At 30.2% G+C, this 24,973-nt stretch overlaps 1 protein-coding gene across 1 annotated transcript in view; it reads right to left on the bottom strand.

The window, feature by feature from the left end:
• The window catches only part of LOC127735955 (fibroblast growth factor receptor-like 1), a 38,330-nt gene extending 14,706 nt beyond the window's left edge, over window positions 1-23,624 (bottom strand). The window contains exons 1-3 of the mRNA XM_052246420.1: window positions 23,268-23,624; window positions 16,699-16,769; window positions 5,973-6,248 (exon numbers count right to left, since the gene is read on the bottom strand). Of these exons, the coding sequence (XP_052102380.1) occupies window positions 5,973-6,248; window positions 16,699-16,756 (334 nt within the window). The 5' untranslated portion in view covers window positions 16,757-16,769; window positions 23,268-23,624. The remainder of the gene's footprint in view (window positions 1-5,972; window positions 6,249-16,698; window positions 16,770-23,267) is intronic.
• Between the last annotated feature and the right edge of the window lie 1,349 nt (window positions 23,625-24,973).

Here is a 24,973-nt window from a genome sequence, read left to right as displayed (position 1 = left end):
AGATCTAATATAAAAATTTCATACAAATCATACCAAAAATTTCAACTATGAAATGCTAACAGACTTTATTGAATTACTTTAATGGTAACCTTATAGTGGTCAGTCAAGGGTGGACAATGGTCTTGTCATGTCCACACTAAATCTGATGGACAGGACATTCATTACAAATGATGTCCAGTTAATAATATATTGTGGTTTAATCATTAGGTACTCCATAAATATGTCCAATTATATTAACTTCCCCTCTGATTGGGTTTATAATAACACAGATGTATAAACCATTAAAAATCCTCCACAAAAATAATTGAATTATTCAAGCTATGTTCTATAAATTTGACATTAATAGAAGGTAAATCAAAAAGTGATTTACAGGTGCATATTGCTACTTAAACAAAATACATGTCAGAAATCAGGTGCATGTTTATCTACAACTATACATGTCAAAATATTTTACCATATGCACTACAGAAAGTTGTTTCTTCCAGTACTTTGGGAACTACATCATATATGCAAGCTGGTATTTTTAATTAACTGGTTAACCCATTCACTAATCCATTTCCCCCCACTACATCAATGGAGACTGTGAACTTGCATTGATAGGTAAACTAGTTACTTTCACTAAAAAATTACAAGTAACAACATATCAAAGTGTGTAATGATAACTAATGAATGAAACACTTTATTCTGCTTTAGAAACCTTTCTATTTCTGTCTTTTTGAATCAAACCTGAAAATTTTTGTTTCAAATTAAGAGATTGAAGATCAGCCTCATGAATACCACCCTAAACATGTAAAAGGAAATTTCACTTGATCAAATTAATAGAAAAAGTGCAGGTTGCTTATTTTAATTGGTGGTATTAGGGATACTATGGATGTGTTGACTAAAAAAGTCTTTTATTCAAAGTTTTTTTCAATAAATAGTTGAAAATAAGTTAAGAGTGAAGTAAAGATGATATGGTGTTGCAACCCCTCTTATTTCTGAATCCTATATAATATCATAATTCTTCATTCCGTAGAAGTATAGTATCACAAATATACAAGACTCCACATGAAACCTAATGGATTAAGTGTTTTCTTTAAATTTCAAACAGCTATTTCAACAAATGAAAAGAAAATTGAGATTATTTTTCTTCATGTCAAAAAAACAAAAATGAGATATGGCACCTTCTACCTAAAACCAGAAGCTACCAACAGATCACAATCTTGATTGTTCAAATAAGACAAGCTAGGTCACATCACAAAGAGAATATTAATTTCTGAGCCAAATTTTAATGGAGTTAGTGAAATCTGATTACAATAATATTATTTATGATAACATGAACTCACTACTAAAGTATAAAATCATATTATTACTAGGTCTGCCATTTTAATTGAACATTGGTGTATTTATTTTCACAACCTTATATTCAAACTACTGTCAGTAAATGCCTTTGAAATGCCACATGCTTTTCTTAAGTTGTTTATTTTCAATTACTCCTTTAGAAATCTAGGTACAATTGCAATACACCTCTCGCAATTGTGTTTAAATCGCCCTAAGAGTTTTTGTTATTTCTGAAGATTGATATCGGAAGAACTTTAAAGAAAATGAAATTCCTTCTAAATGTGTTTGTCCAGTGGTCTAAATGACCAATATTGTGTCTAGATTTCAGTTTACTTAAGTCCAAGCTATATCATTTCATAAATAGTCTTGCTTGAATAAGAAAATAAATATGTATTTTGAACATTGGTTTTTCCCAAGTTCTGATCTTAAAACTGGAAGTTGCATGAGATACAAGAAATTGAAGCTGTCGTAAAAATAATGCAATGTTGCAATGTGTCATAAAACAATTTACATTTTGGAGACAAAGAACTTAACACTGTCCAAAAGACAGAGACTTGTCTTATAACTATTCTTTTGGAAAAAAGACATTTTCATTTTTGGTAACATCTGCCCTGACTAACTCTGAAGATTTCTGAAAACCCCCATGAGAACTCTTTCAGGAATCAAGCTTAGAAAAGTGAAGAGTTGCTCTTAAATCTGATTGCATAAGATGACTAATTCATTTATTGTGCATTGGTTGTCAATATAACAATTAACAAAAGCCTCATTAATCACATCACATTACAGCAGATCTTGTCCTTGTTGTTTTCAATTTTCACTTCCCTTTAGAAGTATTTACCAAATGTGTACTACATAATCACACATGTCACTAGTACAATTGTCAAAAAACTTGTTTTTGCTCTTTTTTCGTTTTTTTGGAATAAAAGTACAAACATATTTTAACATTTGGCATCTTTATTACCAAATATCTGTTATTTGTAAAATAATAACTATGAGCCTGTGGTTAAAATTGAAAATCAAAACTCCATTTTACCAATACAAGATATTTATAAGATATGACAAAGGCTGCTCTGAAAATGGACCAGTTGACCCTATCACCAATTTCAAGGTATTGATTAATATTTAAATTATTAGTTAAACTTAGTATAGAACCTTAATTTCATAACAAAATACTCAGAGATCTGAATATTTAAAAACTTTGACAACTTTTTCTTTTTAGAATTATTCAAAAATAGGTATTTTGTCTTTTTCCTTCTATAAATGCATAGGCACAGTCGTTTTTGTTGAAGTATACTTGATATTGGATCTTCAATTAATACACCCCTGGATTCATGGGAAGTTAATTTTTCTTTTTAAATTTCTCTTTTATTTGAGGATTACAAACTGAATATCGTCTGCTGAGAGTGAAGACCACAACATCTTATTTCAATGGAGACCGTTTATATTTTCCACAAGAATGGAGGACTTCAATGCCGATCTCGCACCACAATTTGAGGTGTGCTACGGTAGATTCACTAATCCGTAGTATTAAGACATGTTCATTCACAATATTCAAACAGCTTTACACCAATAAAAAGAGAAGAATCAGTGACTCTGTGTCAACTTGGTGCATAAATTTGATTCAATTAAACATGGCCCCCAAAACAAAAGTTCCAGGTGTTTCTTGAATTAAAAAAACATTTAGAAATAGACCTACAGGATTTTACTGGGAAAATATTTCATGTGTTTGAAAGACTTCTCATAATTCAATTAAACAAATTATAAAGTTTAAAATATGAAAGGAAAAGTATCCATCAATGCTTAAACTAGGCCTGTACAAAGACTCAGGGTTTGATGACCACAGTTTGGAAAATGTAGAAGAAAGTCTCATTCTGCAATTACCAGAATAACTCAGTTTCTGTCACTCAGGCTGATTCTGTCAGTAAGTCTAAATGATGCCAAATGAGGACAAAAATATGTTTATCTACTCAAATATGTATAAGTAAATATTTGTACTGGTCTAAAATGTTTTCAGAATATATCAAGAACCCATTAAACCAATACACCAACAATTCTAAACATTTTTTTTCCAGTTCTTTTGACATTTTTCAATATGACAGCTTAATTTTGTACAGTTGTGTGAGATATGTAAATTACCAGTGGTGACATTTATAGATATTTACAATGAAGACCTTTACAATGTTTATTTCCCATCATTATCATCTATTGTATTATTATAAGTCTTATTTGGTGCCATCATTTAGTATCATTTATTTATTTAAATATGACAAACTTATCAGTTGTCACTTAAAACAAAGGGTGTCCCCTTTAAACTTGGACCGATAACAGCTTCACTACACTAGAATTGGGTTAGTTACCTGTCCAATGTACCGATATATTAACATCCAGTACAGGTAAGCATGGACCAATGTCCAGTGGACAAAAACAGCAGATGGTCTGATCTGCATTAGGGCATAATCTATTGTTAGCACACCTAGTTCACACATTTTTCACTTAGAATGTTTTATATCTGGCAAATTTCACAAACTTACTGGTGTTGAATATTCTTTGTCAATGAAAGAACTTAAAATGTTTAGAAGCAACCTTTTTTTTGTATTATATATTAGTGAAAGGAGATGTAAGGTATATGTGAATGAGACAGTAACCCCAAAACACAAACCACACAAAAATACATGCATTTTTATTCTAACTAAACATTGAAAAACAAAAAAATGTTTAAATTTAGTAAAAATGGAGGAGCCCAGCACTGCACAAGAGATTTTCAGAAGCTTTGTTTACATTGCTATCCACCTTATCACCCTAAATGACCTGTGTACAGAACCTCCTATAATAAATCATAGAATGCAATAAAAGGGGTAATAAAAGTTAAATGGTTGACCTCAAGTTATTATTAGTGTAAAATAGTTCACTCCAGGTCAAACTGTCCAAAAGTGCCTTATAAATATATAAAGAGAGGTCTTCATTACAAAAACACATTAATTAAAGATCACTTAAGCCCTGTCAAATTTCTTTAAACCTGAAACACTATACTTCGCTCTTTAACCCTGATTTAAATGGCGTTAAGAAGCTATAACTTTCAAACAGAATATTATTTTCAATATGATTATCTTATCTGTGTCATCATAATAAAAGGCAATAAAATATTGTATAAACTGGTAGTTTTAATAATTTGAAATTTTCAAGTATTTTTCACCTGAATCTTTATCAAAAGTAGAATCACTTAATGGCTGAAGTAGGGTTCCATTATATTGAGCACCATTCTGTATATATGCACAAACTTTTCAACTTCTAAAAAAGAATAATTGGACTGTTCCCTGATTTGACCTTACCTATATCTAACCCAATAGCCCTCTCAACAAAAAACACTAATTTACTTTTCTGTATCTAACCCTGTGACCCTCAACAAAACAATGTATTTGGATTCATTAGTAGACAAAATGAATATTCAGTTTTAAAGAAATTTATCTCAATATTTCATGGCTATCTGTTTTCTTTTGATGTTCCAGGTGATTTAAAAGGATATTGATATTGCTAAAAATGAAATTCTTTCAGAAACCTGAATATTGTTTTTCTCTTTAAAAATAAAAAACCTGAAGTTTTAAAGAACTACTTGAAGTTAAAAGATCTTTTAAGTGTTAATATAAGATGCCAAATAAAAATTACATTCCCCCTCAAAATCCCTCTTTTGTAAGTGTACTGCACCCATACATTAAGACAAGTAATGTCAATTAATATGTATTATTTTGATAAGTAATGAGTTGTGTCAAATCAAATATTCCTTATTCAAATAAATCATTACAATGAAAAAAGAAAATGTCAAAAATGAAATTAACTTCAATTTCTAAAATGAAACACTTGTTTAAACAATATTCCCTGAAGAGGTTTTTAAAGTATACACACATTAAGCAATTACTGAGCATGATTCAGAAGAACTTTAAACAGGAAACTTAATTCAATATTCAATATGTTTGTCAAATTTCCATCTTTTGAGCATTATCGAGTCTTAACAGCAACCAAAATGGCAATATCTACAACATTGTCTCTTTCAATAAGATTTGTTTGTTATTTGGAAAAGGATATTGTCAGCCAGGCAGGAAATTCACCTGGTATAATTACCAATATTCTGGTTTTAGTTGATTTCATGGTTCCAAAAAGCCATTTTTATTCAAACAACAGTAGAAAGATTATCACTTAAGGATAATTAGAAATAATCTCTCCGGAATATTGATTTGGTTTGTAGTAATAACAACCATACCCTTGAGAAAAGAACGCAAACATTAAATCTTTGGAGATTTGTCACAAAAAAAGATATTTCGCTTAATTGCCCCAGTTCCATATATCTGGCAATAAAAATGGAAGCTTTTTTAACAGAAAAAACCCTGGTAATCATAGTTTATGACAACATAATCACAATTCTACTTTCTCATCAACTATTTCTCTTATTGCTAAATCTTTAGTTTTCTATGTTGATGTTCTATAGACTAATGTTTTGTCTTCTGGTCTTTTCACCTTTGACTGACCTGGGCTAATGTTTTGTCTTATGGTCTTTTCACCTTTGACTGACCTGGGCTAATGTTTTGTCTTACGGTCTTTTTACCTTTCACTATGGTGTTGTTTTTTCTTCCTAGATTATTATTTAATGAAGTCCTTACCTTTTACAATTAATGTGTAATTCACATAGTAGCTGCCGAAACCATTCACAGCTTTACATAGATAGTTCCCAGCATCCTCCATTGTTATGTCCGATATACGTAAAGATCCATCTGATAAAATCTTGAATTTATCCCATATTCCATTTACATCATCTCCATCTTTATACCACTGATTTAACGCTGGAGGATTTGCTTCCACTGGACACAATAGTTTTTTGGTAGTGTTAACATCCACAACTTGACGTCTTTTGTATGGATGTGCTAAAGTTGGTGGACCTATGGAAAATAAGATGGGAAAATATTACTTTAAAATGAATTCTTAAGATTATAATGTTTCAATGGTTATTGTTAAATGGCAATGCTTGCCATGCTTGTCTCATCATAAATAACATTAGACAATTATTTGCAGACATCACCCTTGGTTGAATTTACAAAGCCACCAGTTGTATGTTTAATGGCTTAATAAAAGAAACAATATGGCTTTCAAATATATCTCGTTCTGGCCTTGAAAAAATGCTTGTACAGCAGGTCCAGTTCAAACATCCAGCATGATCATCCCTAACTGTACCATGTGGGATTTCCTTTGAACATTCATATGATTTTCTCTATAGTTAGTTAAGCTACAATTAGTTTATACTTGTATCTTGAATAATTGTTGTTGATATGCATATCTGACTCTTTTTTACAACATCCCTGCTGTTCTTTCAATTATTTTGTGCTGTGTGTTGCCATTTTTGCAAGTGACTTTTTCTTTTCAACTTTAAGAAAGTCCATTGAGTTTAGTATATTTATCGTTTTATATACTTTTGTCTACTTGTTATTCTCCTAGTCTAATTTGTTTGATGTGTAAAAGGCATGGTTCCTAAACACCAATATTTTTATTCTACTATTAAATGGTATTGTTGCCACTAGGGGATCAAGTGATGTAATCATTGAAACAGATAATGCTATGAACACACAGTATAACATTCCCCTCATCTGAAACCAATTCTAAATTTCCCAAATGTGCAACTATCAAATTTCAAATGTCACTGAAAAAAAAATTAATGTAAATTATCCAATAATTAAAAAGAAAGATTATCCATGATTCTGTTTAGTTTTCAAAGCCTTCTTTGTATGAGAGACATCATTTCACTAGTACTCGTCATAATTCTTATGACGTGGATGCTTTGGAGCAGAATAATAATTTGAATTAAATTTCAGTGATTTTACTGGGTTGGGAGACATACCTATCATTAAGTGGCATGTGTCACATATATACACAGACCACCAGGAAACTGAATTTTAAGATCGAAAAATTAACTTTTATGCTAAAGTGAAGATTCTGAGGTTCAGATTATAAATTACACTCTTTATAATTCTATGACATTTTTGGTGGTCAAACTCAATATCAAAGGTTTTGATATATTAAAAAAATGGGTTTCGCCAAATACTATTTCATCTAAAACCTTTGATCTAGTGTAAAAGTCGAAAAAGACTGTTAAACTGCAATTTCAAAAGTACACAAAAGAGTGATCCATGAATACCAGTATTACCATGATACCAGATTTCAACATGACTCCCACTAATTACTGTGTTATTGTTTACTTTGTGAAGAGAAATTTTGACAGCTTTTCTGCCAAGAGAGGATCAAATTGGTTTCATATGACTGGTACATTAAGTAGACAATTAAATATTGATAAAAGACAATTTATTTTGTAATATTGAAATATAATCATGATTTGTATACACATGATAAATAGATCATGAACCTATGGTATATCATTTGAATCCACTCCCTGGGGACGGTTCTTCTTCATGGATGTTACATTTATCTCCATTTTATTAAATTAAGAATGAAATTAGAGTATTTAGGTATAGTATATCTGTGATAAATATTTAATAATTTTGATAAATGAGTCTGACTGGTAAACAATGTTTTAGGGTGTAAGCTTATAAATAGGTGTTGTATTCTGACACCAACGTGTGATTTACGGTAGATCTAAAGCACTGCAAGCTCAAGTCTGGAAAGGCAGTATTGTTGTCAAGGATGAAATCATTAGTCCTAGATTCAAGTGTCCTACTGAGTGGGTTCTTGAGATAGTGAGACAAGTACATATATCCTTCCCTTATACATACTTCATTCTATGTTATTTTAATACAGTCCCAAAATTTAGTGCTTTTTCAGTTCGGATTGTAAATACAAACCCCTCTCCACCTTTTTTCATTTAAAACATATTATTGTTACCTAATGGTTTATATTATTCTTGCACAATCCCTGCTTGAAGCCAACCCTTAATATGAACCCTTAAAAGTAAGAACATTTCCTTAAATAATCATCAAATCTTTTGGCAACTTCTGAATACTGAAACGGACAACAGTTGCTAATTACCTCCCTTGTCAATTTCAAGGCAATATTGTCTAAACAAAAAAATAAGAATGCCTTTGAAATGGATTATAAGAATGATATAATACATGTAACAGGTGTATAAGCAATGCTACCCTTGTAGTCTATCTTATTTATGATTTTCTATTCTTGTTAAGAGAAATTGTTGTTGAAAGATTTGACAAAACAGATTCTAAATGACCTACTTATGCAAATCATGTAATTTGTCTTTTTCTAACATTAATGACAGGCATACTAACTTGTTTTTTGTTTACATATATGATTTTTGGTCTATTTTTTCATAATTAAGAAAAATGTTTTTATGTTCCAAAAAGACCCATTAGACCCATTTAGCATATATTGTTTCCTACAACTGGGACCAATATAGTGATTTCTGTTTCCTACAACTGGGACAGATATAGTGATTTCTGTTTCCTAAAACTGGGACAGATATAGTGATTTTTTCATATCTACATATGACATCATAGAACAATGTTTTCAAAGCCGTTCTTAAAAGATTCATTAAGTTCAGGTAATAAAAATTTTTGCATGAAGGACCTTCAATGACAAAAGCCAACTTTGGTCTCCTTTTTGGAATATCAGAGAATTTATTTTCTGTAATTTTGTTCATATTATATCATGATGCTGTAATAATTGATTGTATGACAAAGTATAACTTTATCATCCCTGGTTCTTAAATTAAAATTGATTGAAAATAAAGATTTGTGAGGATTGACAAATCTACTAATTCATGTTTCAAGATGGGCTTCGGATAAAAAATCACTTCATTTAAAAAAACATTTCTAATAGATATTGAACAAATGTACTTTGGGTAACAGGACTGAATAGCTGAACAACTTTTGAACTTGATAAGACAATTATTGATTGATTGGTTGATTGTGTAATGTCCAGTGGCAGACATTTCATGCATATTCAGGACTTTATAACACAAGTAGATCAACTTTTCATTTCCCTTCAATATGTTCAATAAAAATAACCAAACAAAAAATGAAATTTATAATGAAGAGACTTTCAATTGTCCTTAAAACTGAGAAAAAAATTCAGAAATTAAGTAAAATTAAACTTGGTTTGTTATTAGAGAAACCCATTGTTCCCCTGCAAAAAAATAAATTGTTTTTCTAGTCAAGATTTGGTCAATTTACATATAAATTTGAAAATGTATAATATTACATGAATGCATCAATCAAAATTTAAATAAAATATAATTTAATCAGTGTTTAATTTACACAAGAACATAGTAATTCACTCTCTGACAGAAATAAATGGGTCATAATATGGAGAAATAGATTAATATTTCTGAACTTGATTACAATAAGGCTTAGTGCAAATATAGATGACATTCAATAATGACAATGCTTTTTATGCAGTATAATCATGACTGGACTAAGAATAATACACAGACTACTTAATTAAAATAACACATTCCTTGTAATGACAAAAAGTCAAAATAAAAATGCTAAACTAGAAATTATTATATACAAATATTGATCTAGAAATGGTTGCACAATTAAGGCTAGTGCAAAGAGCTTTAGTCCAAATTCTTCTCTTGAAGAGCGTTTAATTATGACAATGCTTTGTTCGATTACCCCGGTACATGAAAATCAATGAATGAAAAATACTTGAGAATTCATCTTTTAGAACAAAAAATAATAACTGCTTAAATCAAAATTCCTAAATTCTTAACAGTACCAGGAGAATGTCTGGTGTACAATTAAAACACAGTAGGTACTGCAATTAAAGACAACATATGCCAATACATCGCAAAACTTTTAGATTTTGCAATTTTTTTTGTAAAGAATGTATTTTATTGTTTTTTGTTCATTATCCTAATGATTTCCTTGGCTGAAGCCCGTCATCCCTTGATATTTGCTGTCTGACACCTCTGTCATGGTTTTTTGCTGCCAAATATACATGATCTTTAGGTAAATTTTTATCCCTTTTATATTTGTTCAGGTGTTGAAGATGTCTTGATAAATTTTATTCAAACATCCTCCTTCTAAGCAAACAAAAGATAATCCCTACCAAAAATAAACTCATCTTTATAAGTCATATGGTTATCGCATAATTGAATTTTCAAATTCAAAAATTTTATTAAGTTCAATTGTGGTTACTTTAAGGCTAACAGAAAATGATGAAATTGCTATAAAAATCTAAAGGTAACGCCAATGAACTGACGCAGGAATATTGTAAATTCTCTCATTCATTTTAGTAAGGTTAAAATAATATTTAGCTATTTAATATAAGAAAAACAATTCTCTTATATGTAATTAATGCCTAACCATCCCCATACTGTAAATCATGTTCTTTCCTGAAGTTTTCCTTAGGTAATGAGACCATACATTTCCTGATCTAATCATAAATTGTTCAATAACACTTTTCATATAGGGCAAATAGGGGTGTGAGGCAATTAATCAGAGGACTGGACTACACTTTCCCCTAAAGGAGATCAGTGAAATATTAATGTAGGGGTAACCTATGTATATTATTTTGTTTTGATCTTAAATAAAAAGCATCTGTTATTAGAACACGCCCAACTTTCTTTGTATATGATCAGTCCTTAGTTTGCAGGGGAAACCAACTGATGTAAAAGAAGCACCTGTTTTCTAAAAGATAGATGAACTATGTGTACCATGAAATTCAAATGTCAAGATAATCTATTTTATTGTATTTCAAAATCATGATTCACACGTCCTACAAGTAATGCCATTTCTCTTTAAAAAATATATTTTGTCTTTCTTAAAAAAAAAAGACTTTTTTCTTTGTAGCATCTGTTTTCAGTTATTTTGAACAAATTCTCATTTATTTCCCAGTTGAAATAGTTTTTTTTTCAAAAAGGATATTTATTCCCAAGTCTATGGGATACTATAACTGTACAATTTTGGAAATGAGGATTTTCAGGGAGGGAAAATACAATTTTTCTATATATCTTTTTCCATTTAAAAGATAAGAAGATTTTTTTGTTTTCTCATTTGAGAAATACAGTTAATATTGGTCTATATATCTTTTTTCGTTATTGTATGTTATTAGTTTGGGTCTTAAAATTTAACCAACATATCATTTTAATCATACTTATGCAGAAAAAATAAATAAAATTCCTGCGTTTTTTTAACTTACAATTTACAAAGTGCCAATAGGTATAAAAAGTTGTGTCCATTTATAATTGTCATAGATATTAAATGAGGTATGTAAATAGTAGGTCTTTTAACTGACTCACAAAATGACATTTCCTTCTGGCTGTCGTCTTATGTAAACTTCAAACAGCGCTTAATTAATTGCATTTAAGATTAGCAGTGACAGTCAACATAAACTTAATGAGAAAACGCAACCAGGAGCACAATTATGAAATTTGATAGCACAGTTAAGTCAAGGTGCTTAACTAAATACTATGCTATAATGTTGAGTTTTATCAATCTTACAGCAAATAATGCAGGTGTTTCTATGAAGATAATCTAAAATGTCAAAATTTTTTGAATTTATTAAATATGAGGATGTTTGTAATTTATATTCAACTCCGACAAACACGGCTGTCACGTCTCCTTTTCTAGATTATAGCTAAATATGCTAAATGAAAATTGAGCAATTAAATAACAATTATAAGGTAAAAAAATTAAGATGGTAGGGGTGACTACTATGGAGAATTAATCATCACTTTTTTTTTTCAAATTAGTGAAGTAAATAGCAGGCATGTCTTTTTTTGTGAAAATATACATATTTTATAGAAACAGAATCCATTTATTCTCCATCTTATATTGCCAGTATCAGCCAAAAATATAAACAAGTTAAATCATTTGTTTACAAAACTAATTGCTTCCTTCGCTAAACAGCCAAAAAGTTTGAAACATTACATGGAACTCCAGAATGAAAAATCAGACTCCTTTATATAACTGAAAGTTGTAATGAAGAAAAAGGTTTAGTTTGCATCTTGTGAGGCTGCAGATCATTATGAACTATATTAAAGCTATTAGGGTGTGCTTAAATCATGAGTAATGAAGAGAATAAGTAAGTTTAGCAACATCTATATCCACTTTTGTTTAGTAAACTTTGTAGCACCTTACACCATATGGTTTACATCCAAGGCCAGATATTTGGCATTTACATGATTTTTAAGAAAAAGTGAGTATTTTAGTGATCATGTGATCATAGCTGTTATTTGTATATATATACTAAGCAATAAAGGCAGATTGCTCATGGTATTTCTGTTGTCAAGGAAGATATGGTGCAAGAATTGTTAAGAGCTTGCTTTATATTGACTAAAGATTCTAAAACAAAATATTTTTTCTTTGTGACTTTCTTTTATCCCATTGTTTAAAACTCCCTTTATCAGATTCTCCCCTTCTACTTACAAGCACATGCTAGTTTATGTGCTGATAATGGGGTACTTATTTCCTAAGCATCAAATGGTCATTAATGCATTATATAATTATGATATATCATATTATGAAAATAAAGATATGTCTAACTTGCCACTTGGGAGTGTCAATCAGGAGATTTACTGCTGCAAATTGACTGTTTATTTATATTAAATAGATAAGATATGCATGTACTTAGCATTCAGAAATTTCCCATTAACAGAGGTCTTTTTAAAAAGATGTTTTTCTCGTAAAATATTAAAGATTGCCTCCCAAACCTACATCATATTACACAACTTTCAAGTGACACATGTAAATAAATATAGTTTGCGTCATATATTCCTAAAATAAAAATATTATAACATTTTTATAACAAATAACGACTTTAATCTTTCACTGTGGTAAAGCACACTTTCTTTTGTTCATCTTTTCAGCATTACAACAACACAAGAAAATTTCACTGTCACACAAATGTCTTGGACAAATTACTTTCATTTTTACACAAGAAATCTTCTGAATAGAAGTGAATTACAAAAATTGTGTTGTCGGTCACAAAAAAGAAAAGATTAATCACGAAATTGATTTGATTCAACTAAATAAGATTAACATGCAGATCAGTCTAGCTTCTTTGTTGTTTAGACATGGAGGATGGCGTGCATTTAAGAAATAATCCTATCTGGAATGAAAACACGCATATGCGCTTTTTTCCCCTTAAAATGAATTTCCCACCCACAGAAATGTCATCACATGCTTCTCATTAAATGTAGATCAACTGTAAATACAATGCATGTCAAATAATTAGTGCACATGTTATAAATTAACCCTTAATGATGACTTAAACAGATCTCAATATCACAAACTTCATATGTAGCATTTAACAATATTAAAAAAAAAGTGGTTGGATTTACAGAGGAAATGAACCTGAATGGTAAAATAGCAGTGTATTTAAACTGTATTGATTTGAAATTGCTGAATGCAAGACTATGAAAAGAAAAGAAAATCCAGTGTTTAAATTAGTGGACTTTGTCTTTTCTAGGGCCTAATATGCATTATTTTCCATCTTGTACATATGCTTATACTTGTCTCAGTATCCTAATTATTTACAATTTCCTTCATATCTATAAATTTATTGGCTCTACTTGGTATCTGTTAATTTAGGAAATTATTAACCCTTTTAATTTCCTGTATCAATTAAAATATGCATATCCACACCCTAAACATGATACAATAAAGGTACAAAGGTCAAGTTCATGTCCACAACTTTATTAAGCTTATGGATCATGTACATCAACTTCTCATTTACAAACCAGGGGGCAATGCCAAAAAATATCTGGTTTTATTAATAACACAAATCTTACTTAATCAAAAGCATTAGACCAGGCTTTCTTTTTTAAAGAAAATATCCGACTTACTACAAGAACTTAAAGAAATGATGGTTTAGAAAATGATACAAACACATGGTCATGGTCCGTCATCATAATTATCCTACATTAAATATTGACATGTTATAATTTACATGGATGAACAGATTAATTAGTTTCTAATTGAAAAATTAAATTCATATTGCAATCTTTCAGCAGTTAGGTAGTGCCAGAACTGTGTTTTAATTAAGATTCTGTTTCCAAAGCAAACCAGATGGTTTTGAGAGACAAGAAACATTTTGCTCATTTAGGAAATTCCACTTCAAACAAGCCATCTTTAATTGTTTACATTTCAGCTTGCGATGCTTCCAAGTCAATACCAACATTTTTCTAGTGAAGCAAACCAACTGTAAAATGGCTTCCCCATACACTAATATACCAGCTAGTATAAACACAATAAACCTATTAGAAAACAGTAAGGAACAGATGAAAAAGTCATCATTTATCTTATCCTTTATTACATAGGAAGTCATCTCTGTCTTAATTTCTGATTTTGGGTTTTTGGGGAAATTGTTTTAACCTCTGTCATCACTAATTATTTTTTCCTGGGAGGCCGACCTAGCATTCATAGAAAAATCAAACCCTAGACAAGTTAATATTTCTATTTTCATTTGCCCACCAAGAACAGATGCTTCTAAAAGTAATAAGCCCAAAATCTTATGATTTTTTTCCTTCAAACTATGAATAATTTTAAGCAATATATCCTAGAAAACATTGTATGGATTACATCCCCCTTTTCACAGTTCACAAACATGAAATGCTAAAATTACTCAGAGATAAAATATCAAAATGGTATTTTTGTTGGGAAAAATAATTTTGCTTATATAATTAAATTTATACAGATATGCAATCTGCTGTTTTAATGAATCAGGACAAAGACTTCAATTCTGATACAGCTATATATATTTTTCTCAAAACTAAATTAAGAGCCATGATCTAATTTATGACTTTCTAGCTTGCAACATAAATAAAATGAGGAAAATACATCTGCAACTGGTACATGTCAATTTTTGTAAAAGATGGATAAAAATATCAAATATTATAAAGAACGACATGTAGATTATGGAATTAATCAACGTCCCGTTGGGATTTCGGTAACAACTTATCTAGGAAATGCTATTACACAAATGGAGTCCCTGCAAATTTTATCAAACCTTCATTACAATTTTATAATTCTGTGCATAGCTTTATTATATTATACTAGAGGAACTCAAATTACTGTGGTAGTATGTCTAGCATTTATAAATTTAACATGTCCCGTTTAGATTAATATCATCAGCTGATTCGGAAAGTCATTTGTTTAGGAAGACAAATATATTGATCTAATGGAGATAATCTCTGAAAATATATTATAACAAAAACAAAATTAAGACAACCTACTGCCAGAACTGACAGATAGAAAACAGAAATATAACTAAAGTAGAAGTTAAAAATTTGCTAGGGAGGAGACATATATATATGTTTTATATACCACTATGAACATACTACTGTACATATATTATACTTCAGGCTCCAGCATTTTCTGATTAAATCAACTAAAATACAGCACTAAAATTAAAGCAATTAAGAAATATCAGCTAATTTTCCGCAATATGACCACAGAAAATTGTAATCACTCTGTACTTAGAAAACTTATTATGATCCTTTATCCAAGTCGGCAAAACAAAAGAGAAGAAAACTATTTTTCTTATCTGATAAAATTCACTGACTGAAAAACCACAAAAAACCATTGATTTTTTATCAATTTTTTAAATCATGTACAGTCTAATTTGTGTTTTGGCTTTAATTACTACCCCAGATTAAATTAAGCATGAAAGTAAGACTGATTTAGTAGTGTCATAAGTTAGTCAATACTAAGCCATCCTTGAAATGTTTTGCCTTATAGTTTTGAAGATGGGATGGTGGCAAGGTGAATTATTCTGTCCCTATTCTAATAATGCTGAAAAGTCTTCTTTTAAATACTGAATTTTATACAATGAAAAACACAAAAAAATCAAGAACCAAAAACCAAAAATAAATGTGAAATGCAAATATAAAATAATAATAGTAAGATAGATATGTTGGGTCAGTCTCAAACAATGGCAAATGACCACTTATCTTCAAGTCACAATCTCCTCAATAAAATTTTGCAGGAATTTTTATTTTGTGCCATTCAAATATGCAGGTAGTATTTACTTCGGTACCCTTGGAGGGCATAATTTAATAAGACTTAGACCAACCAAAATCATTGATAGAAATGTAATTTTTCATGACCATTTCCTATGCGTTTGTTTGCCTCTTTGTATTATTGCAGTCTTCACACTCAACCAAAGACCCACCAGCCCAGGCTTGTAAAAATGCTGTCAGGCCTGTAAAAATTGTCTCTACAGGCCAATAGAATCCAACTAAAATGTTCATAAAACTCAGCTTCGGGTCTGTAGATTCAAAAGTTTATTGTGAAGACTGTTATTTTAAAACCTTCATAAAATTTCATATTTGATTTGGATTACACAGACCGCTTCAAGGAGTCCCCCTCCCCATCCCTGAGCTAGTAAAATAATTGAGTGATTTAGTTTGTATTAGTGACTTACCATATGCTGTACAGAGCGAAAACAGGGAAAATGCTAAATGAATAACAAGTGTCTTCATCTTTACTTCTGATCTGCAATGACAAAAAAAAATTAATAAAAATAAACTTTATTCCTTATCTTACCATTAAAATATAATATATATGGCATAATATATTTAAAAGATAAAATTTACACTAAACCTTTTCAACAACCGATAAGCTGAAACAATCTCTGATTGATGTTTACAGGTAATTGAAACAGTTCCTATGTTTACTGAGAAATTGCAATAAAATCTTTTTTTTTAGTTTTCATGGTTTATGCTTATTGAGAGTAAACCTTACAAAATATTAAACAAATGTTGTGGAGCATATATCATCACCCCTCGTCAATTTCAGAAATTCTTCACAAAGAAAAGATTCCTCAAGATTGAAGCTCATCTGTCAATCAGTGAATCGATAAAAAATCAACGCCTTCTAAGATAAGTTGATAGTGCAGATTTTTTTCCTCACATAAAACAGCAATATTAAGTTGCTATTATTTTAATTGTGGACTTAGCAAATTAAGGATTATACTAATGGGTATCTGATATGTCTGTCAACAAAGCTTAAAATATCCATAACAGAAGCTCATACTATCATTTATACTGGAACTTTGTCATAGTATATACATAGCATGTAATTATAGGTTGCATACAATGTATATGTATATGCTGTTCAATATTTTTGGTAATTTCAGGTCCTTTTTTTTTGCATTATATGATCTGAAAGTATTTTTCACTTTTTGTTTCCATGATTTTGAAATTTAGGAGAACTTTATTGATACAGGAAGAATGTTGATGACTTAAGAAAAGGGTATCATTTACTTACCTTTAGCAAATAAAGTCTTACATTACCAAAATAATTAATTCCTTTTAATTTTGAATGAGACCTTGATTTGAGCACATTATAAAGTCATATGATATATGTACTTCAGCGTATAAGTGGTTACTACAGCTAAATGTCAATTCACTATACACACTGATCAACAATAACTTTGTTAATTTCCACAAATTTTCGACTTTAAAATATCATTAGGTGTTCTTTCAATAGCAACTTCTACTTGCTCCGAATAAAGTAAATTTGAAACCGCCTCTAATATATACTGAATTTGACACTCATGTCAAATATTTTCTATAAAAGCCGGATTAGATTTTTCCATTTAATTCAGCATATGACACTGAAAGGAAATTCAGCCTTTTGATAGATGCATAACAATTCTTCAATGTACTATTGATTAACTATGAGTACATAATTTTCTCTCTTGAAGCTCCACAAATTTGCTTCATTTCAATGTTTCTCAAATTTAATCCAAAAATACAAAGGTTTTCACAATGAAAGTAAAATTAAAACATGTCAAAGCCACTAGAAAGGACAAAAACTGTATTTATTTACTCCGCTACTGTATAAATATTTGTGTGAACAATGTCAATCTGAAATCTGTAACGTTAATGAGTTGGTGACTCAATAGGCACACATCTTCCGATGGAAAAGATTAAAAAAAAAATCCATTTGCAAGCTAAGATCCCAAAGCCTCTATTTCTGTATTGGGAAAGAGAAACTGATTTGATTGTGAAGATTTCAAACATTGACAGTGTGTGTATGTGAATAAATGAATCCTTTTCATTGATTGTGATACGGTCCAACAAAAGTGTCATTGAAGGAAATGATCATCAGATAATAACATAAACTGGCCTCAGTGTGACAGGTAAATTATCCCTATGATTATATCCTTTTAATTCATTTTGTTCATAAAACCTTATACACTGCCATATATTGCTTTTCATGCATATATATATATAATTTTCTTTTTATTATATTTTTAAATTCAAAGTGAAATGTCAATATGCATTTTGGTTGGTTCTTTTTTAATGTAATATGGAATGTTTTCCCCAATAGCCAAACCAGTCCCTTTTGTTTACCTATAGTTTTTTATGGACAGTTGTGACAGAGCAAGACATTTTTGCTGTAGGTTAATATCTTTCAAATTAATATATATGGGGTACATCATTCTGAATCAGCAACCCAAACATCTTACCTAACTGGCCTTACTGTATAAGTAAGCTATATTTCTTGTCCTAATTTGACATTTTCCCAATGTTATCACTTTGATAATCAATCATAAGTCAATTAAAACCATTTACATGTAATGATCTCGTACTTAAGCAATAAACTGTAATCGAGTAATCCTTTTATTTAAAAATAATCCATCAATATTTACAGTATTTGTATATCTAGTTATTTTTAACATCGAAAAGTTTTTATGAACAAAGACTACAGAGTAAAAAAAAATACAATCGATCATAATCAAGCGCTCAATTTACTATCTGTCAAGGTTTTAAAACAAAAATCGTCTCATGAAAAGATACCGCTACGTGCATTCTGTTCTCCAGGCGAAACTATGATTACCTTTTTATTCTTATTGTGATCTATTAGTAGCAATAGCATATTAAAATCTGGTCCCATTTAATGAATAAACTGCAAACATGCATGTACCTGTGGTGTGCATCTAATAATTTTTGTACATTTTTGGGATTGTGGTTCAATGATTGTCCAACAGTCGAAAGACAATTTTGTCCAGTTTGGTCAGTAAGAAGGTGAAAAGACGAGGATTATCGAAAAGAAACTAATTTTGATTGGATGCAACAGAATTTTATTTACAGCATAGACCTGTCGGTAGTTTCATATTTCGCCGTGTAATTAATCTGTCGATGGGATGGGGCAACTAAATTTTCTGTCTTAAAAACGAAATCGGATAATGCTATTGCAGTTTTGTCATGGAGCACACAAACAGATTTAAATCTGCTACTGGGAGTCCCAAACTAATACATTTTCTATGGTCCCAGTTTCCACCATTTAAATTAGTCTGCCGAGAAAAATGGGTATATCTTCTTAGATTACACATCACACGAAATGGTGAATTTAATATATTTTATTGACAATTCAATGCCTGTAAATCATTGAAGAGTTTCCTATTCTAATTTTTATAGTTATAGAGATAAATTTCCAATAAATAAACTGATAATTGACTATCTAAGTATTACAAAAACATAAAACTACCGCAAACTGAATTTATGTGAGTGCTCCTCCAAAGGCGGCCAAGAAAAGCTATCTTACGACCATTTTCCATATCATTCATAAGTATCAGTGAACATTTAAAGTCACAAATCCGTAAATTATTGGAAAATGATTGAGTATACGCTGATCTCGGTACATAAATTTCCCGAACGTCTTTCATCCAATATTTACTTGAGAACAAGGTATTTATTGAATGGTTTAACGCGGTAACTTTGTTATTAACTTTTCAATTAGTTTTAATAACTATTCAGTATTTATTGGACCGTGTGAAAACAGAACAAATATAATCTGTGATCTTTAACATATATATATAAAGATGCCTTTTCTAGCATCTGGAACGACAAAGGCTATACATTGATGTAACATTAACAGAATGAAGCGTTTTATCTTGAATGTATAGGAAGGGGTGTTATCGAAAGAAATCACGATTTCTGGAAATTAATTAATAAGAAATTTAAAACATTGTTTAATATTGGATCAATGCGATCAAAACAGATTTTCTATTTTTAAAGAAAATGAAAATTGGGATTATTTTTTTAGTGAGAATACGACCTACAGCATGCTTATTTTGCTCAGTTATTTCTTAGTTCTAACACGAACCCAGATAAAACTGTAAAGTTACCGTTAAATAACTATACTACGGGGTGTGACCCCGTGTCCTTGTTTGTGTATACGCGAATTTCGCATTCCACCATTTCCTGGGAATACATAGATAGTTCAGTTAACTTAGGTATGAATCAATTAAATTAGATGGTCTTATTTGAAAAATTTAATTTAAACGAATTAAAATAAAACAAATTGAAAACACGCTCAAAGTTTAGGTAAGCCGTGATGAAAATACAAAATCTGAAAGAAAACTCAAGTGTATGAGACGTCCAATGTTTCCTAAAATAGAAATACAAGATGTGAAGTTTGCATAAATACCTGCTTAAAATTAATCCTTTAATCCAGTTCTACAGTGCACCTTGCGTGTTGCAAGCTTTTTTCATTATCAGAATATCTGGTGCTAAAATTAGTAAAAATACTAAGCCCAGCGGGGCGGAATGTCAAATCGGTTAGCACACATCTAATCAGGTGACATAGTGTTTGAACAATTCGCGACAAATGACAGGTCAATTATGATTAATCATTTATACAAAATATTATTATATGATAATTTAATCTAAGATCTAAAAAGTGTTCACCCATACTGTGACAGATATCGCCAAACAAAGTCCACTGTTGCTATAGTTTTTACTAAATTTTTGTTTTAAAATGCAATTAAGACCGAAAATGTGTGAATCAACAAAGTTGCTATTCCAAACTGTTTTTGTCCCATTCATAAGAGCCGAATATATTATTCAATTTTGATAGAAAAGTTATGGATTAATGAAGCATTATCGTAGAAGGCTTGTATGTTTGGAAATTGCTGACCAAATGGAATAAATCGTCAGTCAATATATAACACAGAGACTGAACCTGAAACACACTATTTTCTTAATAGATTTTTCAGCTTTGCAGTCAATATCTTTTTTTTTGTAGAAGAAGAAAGATGTCGTTAATGTTTTGTTCGATGACAAGTGTTAGCTGAAGTTTCACTTCAGGAGCCGATTTTCTTAGCAAGATTTAATTAATTTTGACGCAAATCACGCGAGCACTTGTCCTTATCTTATCCTATTTCTAAGAGTTATGTTACTACATCAAGTATTACATGGTCTTTTGGTGAATTACAAGTTGATAATGCGTTTTTAATGAACAATATATGTCATTTTAGAATATGACGGCATTTTACGTACTAATTCATTTAGACGGTCAATGATAACATTAGTTTATGTATTTGTTTTGTAACAGTGGTTTGTGACATGCCAACGGTTGTTAACTATAACCGTGCAATGGTTGTCCCTTCCCCCGTTAATTTAGGTTTACACAAATATTCATGTCCATATTGTTATCACATTTAGGTCAAATATCCGAGTCTATTTTCGAGAAAATATATTAAAAAAATTTCCTCAATTCATCTTTTCACTGGTTTCTCGATATTGAGAAAATTCTGAGAGCAAATACATTTATATTTACATGACGGTCGATCATTGACTAAGGGGGCATAAAGAGAAATCCACGGATTAACTTTGCTTAGGGGAGTTGGAACCGTTTGCTCTGTAAAAAAAATATATGATAGCTATTTTCCATTCGTTCCGTTGGTTGATATAGTTTAACGTTTGAATTTGTTAGGTTTTATGGACTTCTCCCTTTTTGAATTTACCTTGGAGTTCGATATTTTTGTTAATTCATTTTTTTATCAACTAAATTTATCAAAACTAACGTGTCAGTTTGAGAGTTTTAATGTGTGTTTTTTATTTAGACCCAAAACAGAAGAAAAATCTATTACTTGATTAATGAAAATTAGATTGCAACGGAAAATAAAAGCTCTGTTTACCTCCCTGAATGATAAAGTCATTGAAACAACACAGAAATGACGCAAGAAAGCTCTTTATATTTGACAGAAAAAATTGACAAAACTTAAAATAAGTACTGACGGTTTTGACACGGGTGGAATTATGATTTATATCAATTTACTGGCAAGGTCAAACACAAGATAAAATCTACCGTTACATTAAATTAATGAAAGCCCTTTTCATAGCGGTATTTAATCATTTAAAGTTAGTTTATAACAGTACTAACTTTATCATAGTCAGTGGTCGAGACCCGTCAATATTTCAGAAGTTGGCAATGAAAGTTTTTTTGAGTGTTATAGTTGTAAAATGCGGTTATTATATTTTTGAGTATTCCTTCAAGTGTCATCCATAAAAAAGGTTGTCAAATAGAGGGTAGATCTATGGGATATCTAAAAAAGTAACTTGAAATCAAGGAATTTAAGACGAAGTGTAATATAAGAAAGAATCACGGAAATGTGAAATGTGAATAATACCTTACACCTGGAAACTTACCTGCTTAAAATATTGTGATGATGATCAACAGAGATTGTTATCGGACATACCTGTCATGCCAACCAATGTACAATTTTTATCAAATTAAGATAAAATTTCATACCTGCTTTGATACTGTAGATTTTCTTCCTAAGGTAACAACTACATCCAAGCAAAATGTCACTCTGTTTGTTTTAACCAAGAATAACAAAAAATACAAGACAAGAAACAATATTGGACGTCTCATTAATTCAGATGTATATCATATGTAAAGACAAAATCTTGCACTATACGTGTCAATCGTCTATCAGGTGTTTTTAGAGTTTTTGTCATCAATTACATGACATCCATATTAATTTTCCAGCAATTACATATATCAATAAAACCATAACATGACAACTGTATCAACATTTAAAAAAAAACGACTAGTAAGTTTATACAAAGTTCATTGTAATCTATGCATAAATATCAAGTAATCAATTGCATGCAAATTTACTAGTACATGTTACAAAAAACACAATACAGAAATCTTCCAATTGTGTTAGGTAACAAATTAGATTAAAATCCTCACCTTGAAAAATAGTTAATCCGAGCAGCTGTTTATGAAATATTATAATTATATATGTCAACTTTTTCGCATCCTTATAAATTGTCACTCGACACTATATGTTATCATCTGTTAATATAACATGGATTCGAAATTCATTGAACAAAAGTTGGAAAATGAACTAAGTTTTTTCCTAGTAAACATTGAAAAAGAGTTTGTATTCGTCCAGCCCTCAGCTATACAAACAACTATATTAATTGGTTGCTCTTTATAAGTTACGATATGAATTAAACTCCTTGTAATAGACACACCTTCACGAGTGCAGCCTTATTTTCTATGTAAATAAAGTGAAAACTTCACTAATTCTCTATAATATGAAAATCTAAACATGATTAAGTTAGTAGTCACGTGACATGGAAATACCTATAGAACGGAGAGCATGTGGTTTTAACAAGGTTAAACTGATAACGACAATAAATTATCAAGTTGACTGTTCTTACACAATTATGACAATTTTCTATACCACTAAATAGTATATGCACATGGACAAACTTTGTTTCACAAATGATCGGAAACAGTTCTTGCAAATACGAAGACCTTAGACGGAAATTAAGCTTTTTATATGCATATTTTATAGACACTAAACTACTCGACCAAACATTGAAGAGTCCTGCAGAAGAACAACATAGTAAATACTAGTGCTCGAGTACTAGTGAAACTGTTTTGAGCTTTGGTGAGGCAAATCAAAGATGTGTCGAACCAAAAAACTTGAAAATGCTTTGATTAGGTTTATACATGGTATCAGAAATCCATTAGCTGATACTATATCATTATGTTTTCACTGTGTAGGTAATCCCTATTCTCTATCTATTGGTTATATTTTTATTATTATATTTCAGACTACATGTTAAAGTCTTATTTTTTTCAACTTTCAAGTTTTCGGTTTCATGCGCCTTTTTCTCAAAATACTGTTTATACATCTTGTTTACCAAATTAGAACTTTTCAGTTTCAATAGAGATTCTGCTAAATTCTTATCAATGGACGTTAAGCAACGCCAAACAATCAATCAAATTTCTAACTTCATCCTAAAACACATTCGAAACTTTTATACAATCTCAAATGAAAATGACTTTATAATTTTCGTGCGTCTGAAGTCCTTTTCTGTGTTTACACTCATCAGGAACACTCTAACGCAAACGTTTGAAAGTCAGAGATGTAAAAATATAGTAGGAAACGACGTTAGGAGCTATATGTATATGTAGCGTCTGATGAACAAAAGCCCAAAAGTTCTATAAAACAGTATTTGTTATTTTATTTTGTTTTTGTTAACATTATTGCATGGAATAATAAGAAAGCCTGTGTTTGGAAATGATACCTCAGAGAATCAATATATTACTGCAACTTCAATGGATTCTCAATATTCAATTAATTGCACTCAAATATATTATTTTATATGATTTTGTTAGAAAGGGGAAATAATTTTTAATATTCATGATGCAATATATATATAAGTACAACTTGTTTTTGTAAACAAATGTAATCTTGTTTTAAATAACACCATCACTCTCTCTGCAGTTGATCAGTAATAATGAGAGGTTTGGTAGTTTGCGATATTTTTATTCTTTATATTTCTTATCATGGATATGAACTCTTCTTGCAGACAAGACTTTAATATCAATATTTTTGTAGATAAAACTCAGTTATCTTGTGATTTGTATTGTTAAAAGGG

The sequence above is a fragment of the Mytilus californianus genome, unplaced genomic scaffold, assembly GCF_021869535.1.
Source record: "Mytilus californianus isolate M0D057914Y unplaced genomic scaffold, xbMytCali1.0.p SCAF_3, whole genome shotgun sequence".
Lineage (NCBI taxonomy): Eukaryota > Metazoa > Mollusca > Bivalvia > Mytilida > Mytilidae > Mytilus > Mytilus californianus.
This window is presented reverse-complemented; position numbering and strand designations above follow the sequence as displayed.